At 36.1% G+C, this 15,301-nt stretch overlaps 2 protein-coding genes across 2 annotated transcripts; both read right to left on the minus strand.

Annotated features, from left to right (window-relative positions):
* LOC109833905 (40S ribosomal protein S27-2-like) lies at positions 639-10,947 on the minus strand. Its single transcript, XM_020401766.1, has 4 exons — positions 10,838-10,947; positions 10,645-10,746; positions 10,528-10,556; positions 639-1,096 (listed from the first exon to the last, which is right to left on the minus strand). The coding sequence occupies exons 1-4, from the start codon at positions 10,838-10,840 to the stop codon at positions 970-972; spliced, it is 261 nt and encodes an 86-aa protein (XP_020257355.1). The 5' UTR covers positions 10,841-10,947; the 3' UTR covers positions 639-969.
* On the minus strand, positions 12,082-13,065 carry LOC109834991 (uncharacterized mitochondrial protein AtMg00810-like). Its single transcript, XM_020402993.1, has one exon. The coding sequence runs from the start codon at positions 13,063-13,065 to the stop codon at positions 12,082-12,084; it is 984 nt and encodes a 327-aa protein (XP_020258582.1).

The raw sequence follows: 15,301 nt of genomic DNA on the forward strand, positions 1-15,301 counted from the left end.
ACCTTGTATTACGAGAGACAAAAATGAGAGTCTATAAAAGCCTATGGTTTTTCTTTATGATTCACAAGGACGGACTCCACATTTGTGTGTCTAAATAAACTTAATAGTTTTTCGTTGTAATAATTCACGAGCAGCAGTTGCTCGTCTTAAGACAAAAAGCTTGTGAGGATTCTGAAGAACAATAAGTTCAACAGTGGTCCCCAAGAATTCAAAGCGAGGGACAGGCCGTGGTTTAATCACTAGAAAGACCTTGATGCGCATAAGGAGTTGAAACTTCACTCATAATGTGCTATAGCATAGAATGATCCTAGTTTTGGTAGCATATTGGCACCTGTCAATTTTCCCTCCTCACAAATCAAGGACAATAACTGACGAGAAAGAAAGTCTTGTGCCTCACATAGTGCCACTTTGGGTAGGAAAAGGACTACCATTAGAGCTTGTGGAAGATCACCTCTTTCCTTTTTCTTCCTTTCCATTTTATTTTTCTTTTAAAAGTATGAATTTAGAATATTCCACCTGAATAAAGTAGTGCTGGGATAGAAAGTGCTGAAAACATATTGCTTACTTAAGAAAGCACAGTGTGAGAGTTCCAACGATAATCACCTTGAATGACAGAGAACTACGTTAGCAACCATAAGAGCTGAAAATGTCTGAAATCATGGCTCATATCCACCCAAATACCTCCAGAAAAATCCTTCAGGAAGGAAAATAACTCCTCATTGAGCAAAACGACCGTAACAAAACACATTCTTCTCCTTCATAACTAGGACTAAGAAGTTCCATAGTTGCAAAATCTTGAAAGCATGAGGATGTTTCATCATACATCTCAGTGGTCACATGATGTACTTTGCATCAAAAACAACTAAGATTAAACTGCGACGTGATCGATCAAGAAGGATCAAACCCACATTCCATTTAAATATGTCAGGCAAGTGAAGAAGGTAGGAAAAACCTGCCATTGCCATGACTTCAATCTCCCTTCTTTCTGAAAGAGCATCCCTCTGTGAGCCTTGCACGACCCCCTGTTGGCTGGCACAGCACAGTCTGGCAGTTACCGCAGACGACGACAGTCTGTGAGTGGCTAAACACAGTTGTTCTGCAAAAATGATAGATAACTGTCATTAGCATGCAATTGCAAGTGGCTATATATATAGATTTATAATTATTCACCACTCCCATCATTTTTCACAATTTTCAAGGAAACAATCAACCATGAATGTTCAACATTTGAGAATATACGGCAGTAGAGAAGATATTGGCAGTTAATTTGATGGAAATGACCATTAAACGCAGAGATGAGAAAACAGATGCTATCGTATTTTGCATGCTTTATCATGAATTAAAAACAAAAGATATATCCAAACTGAAACTACAATGATGAGATGTAAAAAATTAGACATCTACCATATAGCACTTCGAAATCTAAAACAATAGCCTACTAAATGACTACGGAATCAAACAGAAAAGGCTAGGTTCTAATATGATGCAAAATGCAAGTTGAAGTGTGGTTTATCATGTCAATTGAATATACTGCAGTACACCATATAAATAAGTGTTAAGACCCATCAACGCGCACAACTGTAACTAATGTTTCGCTCATCTTAAACACGGAATAACTGATTCTCGGATTAAATGTTTTATACTTGTGTTAAAAGTCTAAAATTTTAGATTGCGGAAGCCTAAAAAGGTTCATTATCTAAAAGGATCAAGTTTATGTGAGATGATTGTGTAAGCCTAAAAAAGACAGTATTTAGAAGGATTGAGATTATGTGAGATAAATGACGGCACATAAGATCTGAAATAATATATATATGAACTGAGAATTTGTATACATAGGCATCTGCTTTCTGCAGCAGATACAAATATTGATCCATATACATCAAATCTATTACCAGAACTAACATTCACATTGGTCATAAGACTCATAATGGATTATGGATAAGAGCAAACCTGCTCCACCAAAACAAATAAACAATAATGGTCACTGAGCCTAACTCAAACCACAGATGTTAGCATTTATCAAAATTTAAGCAAATATCCTCCTTGAGAAGAACACTCTGTCAAAAGACACAACAAAACCTTACAAATAATTTAAATCGTCTCTAATTCAAGTTCACCTGTTGTTTTTCCTGCTATTTCTGTGTCACCAGTCCTCTCTACAAATCACTCAGCTGTTAGCAGCACGTGATGCTAAGGCAGTAACCCATCACCAGTTGGTGCAGTTTCTACAACTTACTAATATCTCAAGATTATCAACTTAATATAATTGCAACATAGATCCTCAACTCTCAATATAATTGCAATATGAAGCACATCCGATCCATCAAATCTAATACTATTCTAAAAGTGTGTTGGATGTTAAAACATTTCTTCCGAAACGCCCTCAAAAAATGTGTATAACTATTAAAGTAACATTCATAGATGGATATCAATGTCATTTGTATCTCTTGATGATAAAAAAACACACATGCATATGCATACATAGATAACATGATAAAGATTACAATAAATGCCTGTAAACACATCTTTACTCTCTCAACTGAAATATGCTCATATTAAATATTGTATATTCATAGTACAAAACCAGCTCAAAAAAATTAATAGAAAATGTAGGAGAGTGGAGGCTACATTATGATCAAAGTTCAAAGATAAATAAGGAAAATGCATCCGCTTTTCAGTTAAAATTACCCATTCAACTACTATCCATTATCCCCACTATTTATCCAAACCTCAATCATTCATTTACTACCCACTAATTACTTATTATTTTCATTAATTCTTCAGTTTCCATGACGTCTCATTTCTTCCTTAATCTCTACTAATAAAGCACCTCCATTTCCATAAAAAAGAAGGGCATGAACCCTACGAATTTTATCTCACCAATTAAGTTTCAGTCATCTTCTACCTAAAACCAATGAAAGGGACGAAATTTCCCTAGGCTGAACTTTTGTGATTTGATAAATTGGTTGATGTTTATTCTACCAAACCAGAGATGCTGCAGAAGATTTTCAGCAAAAAAACTTTTTGCTCTGCTCAAGAAAGACTTTTAACGTTAGGGTTTTTCCACTATCTTTCACCAAATGATTTACAGGATAATACATAGTATTGAAAAATTGAATACAATTTTTATATGTATTGCTTTAGTAGAATATAATCTATAATGTATGAATACACATGAGAAATTTGTAGTTTTGTTATTGCTAGTGCTACAATTATTTCGACTCTTTGTCGACGGGGCCATGTTTGAAACGGACAATGGCCATGGCAAAGAGATCTGCGGGTCGTGCTTCTACGACTGGAGGTCCACAATCATGAGTACTACCTTGGCGATGAGATAAAAGAATGATATATCAAGGTGTTTGTGTATTATGAGAAATTAAAAAAAAAGAATTTATGGGATTGTAGCAGAACATTGCAAAATGAAAATAAAATTGATATTCTTGGAAGTTTTTAATGTAAGTTTGAATGTCCTTTACATTGTCAGTGTTGTAGAGTCATGAAAACAATTGTTCTCATAATGATGATATCATTGTTCATATAATGATGACATCAGTCACGATCATTGTGAAAATCATTATCAACTGGAAGTGTGGAATACATATATCAGAATGGAGAATCACTAATCTATACAAAATTTAAAGATTTGAATAGAATTTGAAGGAATTCTACCTCGGAATCAATTATTAAACTAATATAAATTTTGATTGGGTTCGAATATAATAAACACAAAGCACTATCGAAAGTTGGAAGCAGGGATAAAAAAGAAAACAGTAAGTTGTTACTCAAAATTATGAAACATGCAACCAAAGTTTTATGTTGTCACTTGCACTTTAATTTTAAGAATTTCTCTTTATAATACAAAAGACAGCACATTATGAGTATGATGGTATAACTTTATCAACTTCATCATTTGACCAACTTTTTAATATTTGTTATTCAACCAAACACAATTAATACGAATATCAGTTCATTCAAATTAATTTCTAATTTATAAAATTTGGAAAAGCGTAACTGCTCTAAAAGTAATTGACATTTGTGATGGTTCATTTAAAATCCAATAAAAGTTATGACTATGCAACAAGGATCAAAATATAAGATAATAACAAAATAATTCTCTTTTAGATTAAAACCTTTTTCTAAGATAAAATAAAATGACCTGGATTATGGACTCATTACCAAGCTAAAGTATGCTTACGTGCAACAAACGTACACTATACTAGATTTAATGTAAAAGTCCAATGTGATTCTCACAACTCATCCGTAAGATTTACCAATTTAGCACATTTAATTAAGTCCACTGAAACTGCTTCATGAAGCGCCCAACATGCTAAAACATAAAATATTAAAAACTTGCTAGTAATTTTGTAATCTCTTCAATAACGAAACATGCAATGCACCATTAACCTTCTGGTCGATGTCTAAGGCTGTTAAATTGTCTTCAACTATGGTTAACCCTTCTTTTGTACAATCATTAGTTTACATGTACAAGATGATAAACCACATTGTGGATCTTTTTTCTGCTTTCCCACCTTCTCAGTGCAGTTAATTATACTCACATTTCATCCATTAAACTGTAACATAAACACGCAATGACACTTAACTCTAACCCATAAACTTTTGCTAATTGTACTCACATTCAGTCACATTAATATTGTTCCACCAGAACCAACACATGCTGAAACATGAAGCATCAAAGGACCTTTGTAACATTACAGGTCAATGAAACAACTGGATATATAATGCACTATTAACCTTCTCTTACATTGTCTAGTACTGCTACTATCATCTTCAACTATCTATCACTATCATCTTGTACCTGGGTGCTTCCAATATGGAGCCATACCCATACACGACACGTGTAGTACCTATATCAGTACCCAACACTTCTTGGGCACTCCTTAAATATATGCATATATCGATTCAGACCAAGACTCAATTATAAAATGCATGTTTAACTTAAAACACTTGTCATGCACTTCTTGGATATATATACCCTACACTTCACATTCATTTTTGTAACTTGTTGGGATAGGGGTTGAGTTCGTTTCAGCCTTAAGAACTACGATTTAAAAGGTCGTTTACATTTATACCTCAGAATTATAATTATATCCCATTGCGGTCATGTTCTCCAAACCTACAAATGTTAGCATCCCATATCCAAACCCGTATTCACACAACTTAGTCTTCAACTATCTTTTAATCATTATTGTTCAGTACTTTAATGTGTGGAAAGTCCAAGATCTAAACAACATTGCGGATCCCCTACTAGCATCTCTCATTTTTACCATCAGTACTGCTACAAGATGTTGGTATTTATTCTAAATTTTTGACACCCAACTTATTTTTCATTTTCTTGTTTAGCATCTCATTTTATTTTCATGAAACTGCTAATAAGCATGACTACATCCGTAGAAAAGTAGCTCTTACATTCTTTAATGTAGCTACATCTTGATCCTAGAAATAACTCCTACACCATGCTAATGACTAACACTTTATTTGGGAGTTTACTAAGGGAAGGGACAGAAAGTTAAATAATGGAAAGGAAATATATGGAAGGAGAGTAAAAAGATAAAGTGTTGTTTGGGAGTTTAGTAAGAAGAACAGAAGTAAATTTAGTTTACCTTGTTTGGGAGTTCTAATAAGAAGAGGGAAGTAAAGTGAATATATAAAGTTACATAAATACATTTATATGTTATTAAAATGAGGGTATATCTTAGCCATTGATTTTAATGCCATACGGGTATAATTGTCTTATCATATTGTAAAAATTTACTCTCATTTCCATTATATTCTCTTCCACTAAAATTGGAGGGAGGAAAATCTAGGAAATTTAACCTTCCATTCCATCCTCTAACCCCCTCAAAAAAAGTTTCAAAAAAGGTTAAATGGAATTTCGCTTTAACTTCCATCCTCTAACCCACATCCAAACACACCCTAAATGTAATCGGAATTACTTAGTAGATGATATTATAAAAACCCATAAACAACAAATAGAATTGCATAAAACTACTACCAGGCTCCAATGCACTTTTTATACAAAAGTATTTAGCTATTTTTTAAGAAAGTATTTATTAATCCAAAGTTTTCAATGAAATCATAATAACACTATTGGTGACTTGACAATAGAAAAATAAAATTATTAAAACATCTAGATAAATAATAATGCTTTCTCTAAAAAATTAAATTACTATTTAATAACTGGTAAATATATGAAGCATTGTAATATAAATTTTACATATTTAAATGTTATATAATTTGCATATTAGTAAGAAAAAGACCTCTAACAATAATGTTTTCATTTAAAAGTTTACTTTGGGGGATATGATTAAATTACTACATTATTTCTTAGTTCCATATTTAATAAGAAGCAACTTATATCTACCAAATGAATACTACCACAAAAATGATCATAACCATAATATACCTTGCATTTCAAAAAATTATTATGAAACTACTAACAATGAAATTATAATATTTAATCATTAAAGTAAAACATATCTATGTAAGAAAATCTGAGAATGCAAAGATCATAACAAATACTAAGAAAACTAATCTATAGAACCATCATCATATAGTTAATTTCTTAACCAAATATTTTTAAATAGAAAATAATTCAGTATGACGTGCTAAAAGTACTCCCCCAAGTAAGCAAACAATGTTACATTAAACGTTGGGCGCTCCTGGGCGCCGGACTTGGCGCCCAACGCTTAGACGCCTAGGCGGGCGCCTAAGCGGTTTCTGGGCGGTTTTTTTTTTTTAAATTGTGATACTTGAAGATACATATATATACTCAATCAACAATGCATAAATACAAAAATACCAACACATATGCTATCCAAACTATAATAGTCAATCAAAGATGCATACATACTAAATGACAAGGCATATAATAGTACACTCGGATACTTTTTCATTTGAAATAGGAAAATTAAACTTAAACAATTGAACAAATAAACTTAACAATTAAACTAAATATGATATAAATATATTAAGTTAACATGTAATAAATTATAAATGCATATGACAGTCATAGGTGGCTAGGAGCAGTTAATTTCCTTAAGCTTGAAACAACAAATCTCAACTTCGCTAGCCTGCTAAACTGAAGAACATATAATAAAAAATCCTCACAAGTAATAAGAATCTACCAAACATGAAACATCAGCGGATTAAACTTACTATCTCTCTTAAACATACGGAAAATTCAAATGATCAGGGACGTTACCTTTCCAATCAACACAGATTTTACCTTTCCAATCAACACAGATTTCTCTTAAACAAGTAAGCAACAGACACAAGTAAGCAACCCAATAAAAATTATCAACCCAATCTGCTTAAGAGCACAGTCGAACCCAAGTTTGAAGTCGTGTTTTACTTACAGGTTGAAGATGAGAACGAAAGTCCAGCACGAGGATGAGAACGACGAGCTCGAAGATGAGCTCGAAGTTGGAGATGAGAACGACGAGCTCGAAGATGAGCTCCCAGGTTGAAGACGAGCTCGAAAGTCCAGCACGAGGTCGAACTTGGGTTTTGGCGGAGATCGAAGACGAAGCTCCAGCACGAGACCGAACTTGGGTTTTGGCAGAGATCGAAGACGAAGCTCCAGCACGAGATACGATCTCCCAGGTTGAAGATGAGCTCGAAAGTCCAGCACAAGGTTGAAGACGAGCTCGAAACTCCAGCACGAGATCGAAGACGATTTTTTCTTTTTGCTGGCAGCGTCGGTGAAACTGTAAAAGAGATTTAGGGTTTGACTTTTACTTTTGAGTTTGGGTTTTGGGTTTTGGGTTTTGGTTTTGGGTTTGGGTTCGGGTTCTTGGGAGCGCCCAGGGATTTTTTTTGGGCTTGAATTTGTGAGGCGGCCCGTGTAATCGGCCCGCTTAGCCCTGGGCGGCCGCCTAGGCGCTCGCAGCGCCTAATCGCGGCCGCCCAGGGCATTTTTGCACGCTCTGGGCACCGCCTCCGCCTAGGCGGGCGCCTAGACGGCCGCCCAGAGCGTGTTTTACAACACTGTAAGCAAAGATCAAATTACTCTCCCAAATAAGAAGATATTAAATACTCCACATAAAAGCCCATGGCACATTAAAGCTGACCGACAAAATCAACAAAAAGTAGAAAAGATAAGAAGGGGGTATTTCACCTCATCTCCCACCTAAAGTATTTATCCATTGTTCTCAGGCCTTCATTTTCCACCTTTAGCAATTGATCATTATTCCTTGTCTTATGTGTGTGACACTTAAACATCAATGCAACTCATCAAGCAATAGCATAGGGCCCAAGGACCATAGTAACATTATTTTCCCCTTTGTTATATTTTTTTTCTCATGTCCCCATTCCTTCCTCTCTCCATGCACTTTGTCTTGTGGTTATACCTTTATATGTCTTGAACATCCTTACACTTCTGTTTTTCTTTCTACCAAAGGATCATGATGCTTTGGTATTGCATGTGTATCAACATGCATATCGCTCACAGCAAGTTACCAACAATAGCATATAGTCCTCTCTTGCTTGTCTTCCATGTTTCCACCATACTGTTTTAAGATCTTCCTTTGCACTATTGTTTCATCTTCTTTATCCGACCCCTACCAGCATTTTTATTATTCTCCTTTCATATATATCCTCCTATCCTATGTTTCCTCTGTACTCTTTTCACATCTTCCTTCACACTTTCATTTGCATTATCTCTCCGCCACCTTTCAACATTTTTATTGCCCTCTTTTTGATGTACATCCTCCCTTCATTTACTTGAATGCAAGGTATTTAGTTTTTATTGCTCATTATTAGCCAGTAAAAGACATTCAATTATACCATTTGGATCTTTGCATGATGTACTTGCCTTGCATACTGAAGTTAGAATATGTTTGTATGATAAAAATAGTAGGTTGTAAAATAGAAAAGAAGAAAAAATGGTCCATCTAAAATTAAGAATTTAACATATTACTCTATTATGCTTTCCATGTGGTTGCATAACTGGACATCTGGTTCCAATTTACATAAGAGCAATTTTGCTTTTGTTAAGATATAGAGAAACTAACAAATCTAATATACTAGAAATGTTGTATGAAATAACTGCAGTTAATGGAACTTGCGCACACTTTCCCTTTGTTCAGCTTTAGAAGTCGAAGACTCGAATCAATTACATATACAAATATCTGTCTATGTAAACAGTATACCAATATAAATTAAAAGTAGGGCATAATGGGGATGACAACATCAAGCAGACCAAAAAGGATTGCCCCGAATTAGAGGGTATGGATTGGGCATAAACATGTGTGTAACTGGACCAATCCTTTTAACTGGACTAATCAATGAGCCCGGTATGAGCTAAGGTAGTTTGCAAGGTTAGTCCAATTTGTCCAATTAAAAAAATGCAAACTGCCTTTAAAGATTAAAACACATAATACAAACGATAAATAAGTAGGATAGAGCTATACTCATTTATAAACACAATGGTATCTGGTGTTAGAGCACCAAAATGCATATATGAAGGCAATATGCGCTCAATCTTCACAATTAGAATATTATCTAGAATAATAGCTTATATACAACCTGACTTGCTGGTAATTGGGTTTGATAGATAGGTTGTATGAGTAACCCGATTATTAGGCAAAGTGGATATGAATTGAGTAACTTGACCCATTAAATAAATGGATCAGATATGCGTGTGATATATACATCTTGACCGTCTCATACTTGCTCTAGGTCATTCAATTCTCATCATAATGTTTACATGTATACTAAAGAGCTTGCAGTCAATTATAAAAGAGTGTGCCTATAAAATAACTAGTCTAAGATTTGAATAAAACAAAAAGTAGACGACGATTCTGAGATTTAAATGAAACAAAAAAATAGACAATGGTGAAGAAAGGCAGGTTTCTAGTTTTAAATAGAAGAACGCATGGATTCAAAAGTATGTTAATGGTCCATATTCTTTTCCTCAAGACAGAACCTCTTCCCTGTAGAAACCTAAGAAGAGAGCAAACAGCTTTATAATAATCATTGTCTTAAGAAATGCAGGAAAGATGTGGGGTCATGGGGTTGAAGCTAGCACCTGAGTTGCCTAGGGAACCTGCTTAACCGAAACATACTCAAAGACGCAATGACTGACAACAGTAGGCATACTATGTGAGCACAGGTCCCTTATTAAATCATATTTGTAAAAAGAACAGTATAAACTTGCTCAATTTGCCCAAGGAGACTGTGCTATGTAACCAGAGTCAAAATTTCAAAGCATATGAATATCATGGCCGGACAGACTTTGAATATGTCCAAGTCACTTTAAATTTCTAACACACTCGATAGCTCAGATTCATCAAAAGAGCCAAATTACTAAAGTTGCCTTATTTTAACCATATGAGATGAGGTGCTGCTAACAACGAAAGGATCATGAACCCAATATCACAAAACTAACAAATTCAAATCCAACGTAATAATGGATCCCATCTGCTACCTAATTGTAACAAATCCCGCAAAAAGAAACCTTATACAAGTCTCAAGATAAAATTTTCAAAAGGTGAAACTTTTTCTTACATGTTGAAGCATCCCTGGCACTTTACATCCTAAATCATAAAATAGAAAAGGATCAATCAACATTCCATCACGAATCAAATCAGTTAACTACAGAAAGAGAGGGGAAAAGAGACGAACCATGAAGAACGAGTTAGGGGATTGAACGAGGCGCTTGAGCTTGTGTCTCCTCTTCTCGAGCTCCGCTGGCGGATTCAAAAGATCAATGTCGTTCGGGAGAACCTAACAACAACAAAATCGAAGGGAATTCGTCAAAGAGAGCAGAAACCCTAAACCTAGAAAAATGACGGGATCGAGGGGAGAGAAGAAGTACCATGTTTTGGATCCAGATGAAACCCTAGAAAAGATCGGACGCCGTTCTGGGAAGGAGAGAGGCAGCGGGAGAGTAGGAGGGAGACGAGAGAAGTAAACCCTAATTTTGAGGCTTTTATACGGGGCCAAGTCACGTGAAATTCACGTGTATTTAGAAACAGACTAGGCTGTTTGGTTGCTTTTCATAGGACGAAGCGAGCAAAATTGGACCCTTTATAAACCGAAAAATGAGCATTTGCTTTAAAAAAAATACACACTATTAGCTAATCATTTATAACAAAAATATAGCAAACTGCAAACAAAGAATAATTGACACCATATACCAAAAATACAAAGCAGATTTAGAATTAGTGCGGACAACTATTTTGTGTCCAAAGGCCTGTTTGTTTTGTTAAGAAAAGTCCAGAAACATATTTCCAGACCAACTTTGGAACAAAAAGTGACCTATTTCTTTGTTCTTTCATATTTGCTTCGTTATCTCATTCTTAGGAAAATATCAATTAAAATAGCGTTTCGCATCAGCTTTACTCGGAAATGAATATCCGAGCTCAGAGCTTCGAATTGGAAGGAAACTTAAAAACTATTTAAAAAACATAAGATGGGACATTTGGTTTCTAGCTTGCAGAATTAGGGATAAGATTAAGCTGTTTGGTTCATTTTTTAGAAACCCAATTTTAAGAGATTACTCATGAGAAATAGATCGCGTGGGACCTATTTTCATATTTTTGAAGTTCATTTCATGACTTTTTAGAAGAAAATGAGTTTTCTTAAATTTAGGACCATGATACTATTATCTTATTAGTGGATGAGTCCACATGCACAACATTTTTTTCCTCTCTCAACCATACACAAGAAAAGAAAATCAAACACCTTCGCGTGGCTGTGTCGGATGTTTTGATTTACTTTTCTTAGTTTGTCAGCCAATGAAACTGTTGACTCTTAAGTTTACGAACTTAGAACTCTCCCAAATAAAAACAAAGAACTTACTTTTATTTCTTCAATTTCTTCTTGATGAAACAAGGATTACAATAGCCCTTTATATAGGCTTCAAAAATAAAACGTACATGCATACCAATAGTCACAAATTAAACTACTATTTTAATGTCATAAAGATAAAATAAAACATCATAAAGGAGTGAGTGACTTTTATCTTCTAAACTTATGACACTTGCACTTCTAAAACTCATGTTGTTAACCTCATTTATTCTAACATTTTAATTTGATATTCCAACACGCCCCTTCAAATCAAAATGTATTTATGCCAAGCATGTCTCTTAGCCTCATGAAAGTTTCACCTGATAATGGTTTGGTGAAAATGTCTGCTACTTGTTTAGTGGTGTGACAATGCTTCAGTTCAACAGTTTTCTGCTTTACATGTTCTCTGAGAAAATGAAACCGTGTATCTATGTATTTGCTCCTCCCATGATGTACTGGGTTCTTTACAAGCTGGATGGCTAATTTGTTGTCCACAAAAATTACGGCCGAGTCTTCTTGTGGATGTTCCAACTCTTTTAATATGTTTCGCAACCAAATTGCTTCACATACTGTAGATGCAGCCACCACATACTCTGCTTCACATGAAGATAAGGCCACAACTCCTTGCTTCTTTGAGGTCCATGAAAATGCAGTTGACCCAAGATAGAAGACATAGCCTATGGTGTTTTTCCTCTCATCTTGGTCACCTCCCCAGTCACTATCTGAGTAACTAACTAGTTGTACATTTTCATCATATGCATAGAAGAGACCCAGGTTGAGTGTGCCTTTGATGTACCTTAGTATCCTCTTCGCAACTAGCCAGTGAGACTCATTCGGTGTCTCCATGTAGCGACTCACAAGTCCGACTCCATAAGCAATATCGGGCCTTGTGATCGTCAAGTATCTCAGACTGCCAACTAGACTTTTAAAAAGAATTGAATCCACGAAACGTCCGTCTCCTTCTCTTGAGAGCTTCATTCCGATGGCTACTGGGGTGTTCACAGGGTTGCATTCATTCTTGAACTTCTCTAAGATCTCCTTCATGTACTTCTTCTGGGATATAAAAATCCCCTCTTGCTGCCGCTTCACTTCAATGCCAAGAAAATAGGACATCAATCCATTGTCCGTTATCTCAAATTCATTGAACATTGTCGTCTTGAATTCAGCAAGCATCTCGGTACTGCTTCCTGTGTACAATAAATCATCAACATAAAGACAAATTATTAGAAATTCGCCTTTATGGTTCCTCTTCATGTAGATGGCATGTTCATAGGGACATTTAATGAAGTCGTTTTAATGAAGATAGCCATCAATTCGGGCGTGGAGACTTCTTTAAGCCATACAAGGCTTTTTTCAAATGGTACACTTTGTCTTCTTGCCCTTTCATAAGAAAGCCTTCTGGTTGTTGCACGTACACCTCTTCCTCAAGAACGCCATTGAGGAATGCTGACTTGATATCCAAATGATATATATTCCACCTGTGATGAGCTGCAAAGTGAAATTAATAGTCTCACAGTATCCAGTCGAGCAATCGGAGCAAAGGTTTCTTCATAGTCGATGTCGTACTGTAGGCTGTCTAAAATCACAATAGATAGCTTATTCAAACAAGCTCCGACAACGGAGGTCACAATCAGACGACTTCCCAATCACTGCATCCGCAACTCCACAATCGCCACAAACGCGACCTCACTTCTGAGATGATTGATCTTGATGGTTGTGACAACAGCATGGCTAATATCATAGCAACTATTAGAGATGCTGATGAGCAGTGTGATGATTTCAGAAATAAAAGGTTGGACTCAGTTGGTGAGTTGCTTGGTAGAGAGCTATGGGCAAATATTCGTCTTCAAGACACTATGGATGTTGATTCTCGTCTAGCTTCAATAACGAAAGCTACAATCAAATAGCTTTCGGGTCGGTGATCGAAAGCGGCAAATAGAGGACTTTTCACATAGATCGAGAAGGGTTACAATTCAACGACACTTCCGACAACTGATGAAAACTCTATTCAGCAGTCTTCACAATCTGCAGTGAAAGTTACAATCTGACGGCTTTCACACTCCACAACAGCTAAAAGCCAGGATTACTGAACAACGGTCCTTGCAACGCACTACAGAAGAAGTTACAAATCAACTAACTCCTTCTGAAACGCGGATGTCATCCCCGCGTCACCAAGTTGGAAATGAAGGCGACCCACGCGTCGTCAATGCACAAGCCAAACGTGAGCGACCCTCGCGTTCAATGGTGTTCAACCAACAGCGACCCTCGCGTCATCAAGGCACAAACCAAACGCGAGCGACCCTCGCGGCATCTGAACCACACAGGTTGGATTCAAAAGATCTAAACCATACAGGCTGGAGATTTTCAGTTCTCAAACAAACTCGACAGAGTTAAAGGATCGGATTTTTGATAATCAGATCAGAGGTTGGATTCTTTATCATCAAAACCACTCAGGTTTGGAGATTCGGCAACTACAGCAACGAAATCCTAGGAGATAGGATTTTTGAATCAACCTCAGAAGATCAAATCTGAGGATTCTTCGACAACAGAAAAAAACAGCTTGATCCTTAACCGAATTCTCGGTTCCAACAACTCTATTCACAGAGTTCAAACTCGTTCAGAGTTCTTAAACTCATTCAGAGTTATTCATAAAACTTTCCACGAAAGTTCATCGTTCCCACGAGATAAAGACGGTCGGATCGTCAACGGAGAGCAAGTTCGACGCAATCAATCGAAGGAAGCACTCCATCGCTGCCAAGAAGAACCCAGTTTTAAACAAAGGGGAAAACCAAATTCATTTTCCTCTCTTTTGTAATCAAGTTGTAATCGAGATCAAAGAAATACAAGTCAATTTTCCTTTGTTCTACATACTTGTACTTTTGTTTGTAACCTTTTGCTACAAGCCTCGCCTTGTACCGATCAACTTCACCATTTGTTGTGCGCTTGATCTTGTACACACACTTGACCCCTATTGCCTTGTGATTTTGTGGAAGTGTTGTCAACTCCCAAGTGTCATGTTTTTGGATGGCGTGGATCTCCTCCTCCATTGATGTTTGCCTACAATCTTCTTTTACGACTTCTTAGAAGGTAAGAGGTTCATGATCAGTATATAAGCAGAAGAGATTTGACTCTTCGTCTTCTTCTATCGGCTCATAGATCTCCCTGAGGCTTCTCATGTTGATGGGACCTCGTTGCACTGTAGATTCGCTGCTACTATCTTCCCCAGAAGATGGAGAACCTCTTGCAAGAGAGGGTGTAGAATGTGGAGGAGATGGTGGCGTAGCTGGTGATGGTATCTCATGTAGAGACTCATCAAGTTCATCACTATGAGTTGATCTTTGGTAGTCTATTCATTGCTCCAGTTTCATGCTTCTTCTTTATTGAAAACAACGTCTCTACTAACAACTAGTTTCTTGCTTAGTGGATTGTAGAGCTTGTATGCCTTTGACTCCTCACTATATCCGATGAAAATATATTTTTCATCGTGATT

Source organism: Asparagus officinalis, chromosome 3 (assembly GCF_001876935.1).
Source record: "Asparagus officinalis chromosome 3, Aspof.V1, whole genome shotgun sequence".
In the NCBI taxonomy this organism is placed as follows: domain Eukaryota; kingdom Viridiplantae; phylum Streptophyta; class Magnoliopsida; order Asparagales; family Asparagaceae; genus Asparagus; species Asparagus officinalis.

What these genes read in the sequence shown, in the direction of transcription:
- LOC109834991 (XM_020402993.1), bottom strand. Translation starts at nt 13,065, where the DNA reads ATGAAGAGGAACCATAAAGGCGAATTTCTAATAATTTGTCTTTATGTT.
- LOC109833905 (XM_020401766.1), bottom strand. An exon ending in CCCCTAACTCGTTCTTCATG is followed by an intron (nt 10,557 to 10,644) that starts GTTCGTCTCTTT and finishes TTTATGATTTAG; the next exon opens with GATGTAAAGTGCCAGGGATG. An exon ending in TGCCAGGGATGCTTCAACAT is followed by an intron (nt 1,097 to 10,527) that starts GTAAGAAAAAGT and finishes TCATTTTTGCAG; the next exon opens with AACAACTGTGTTTAGCCACT.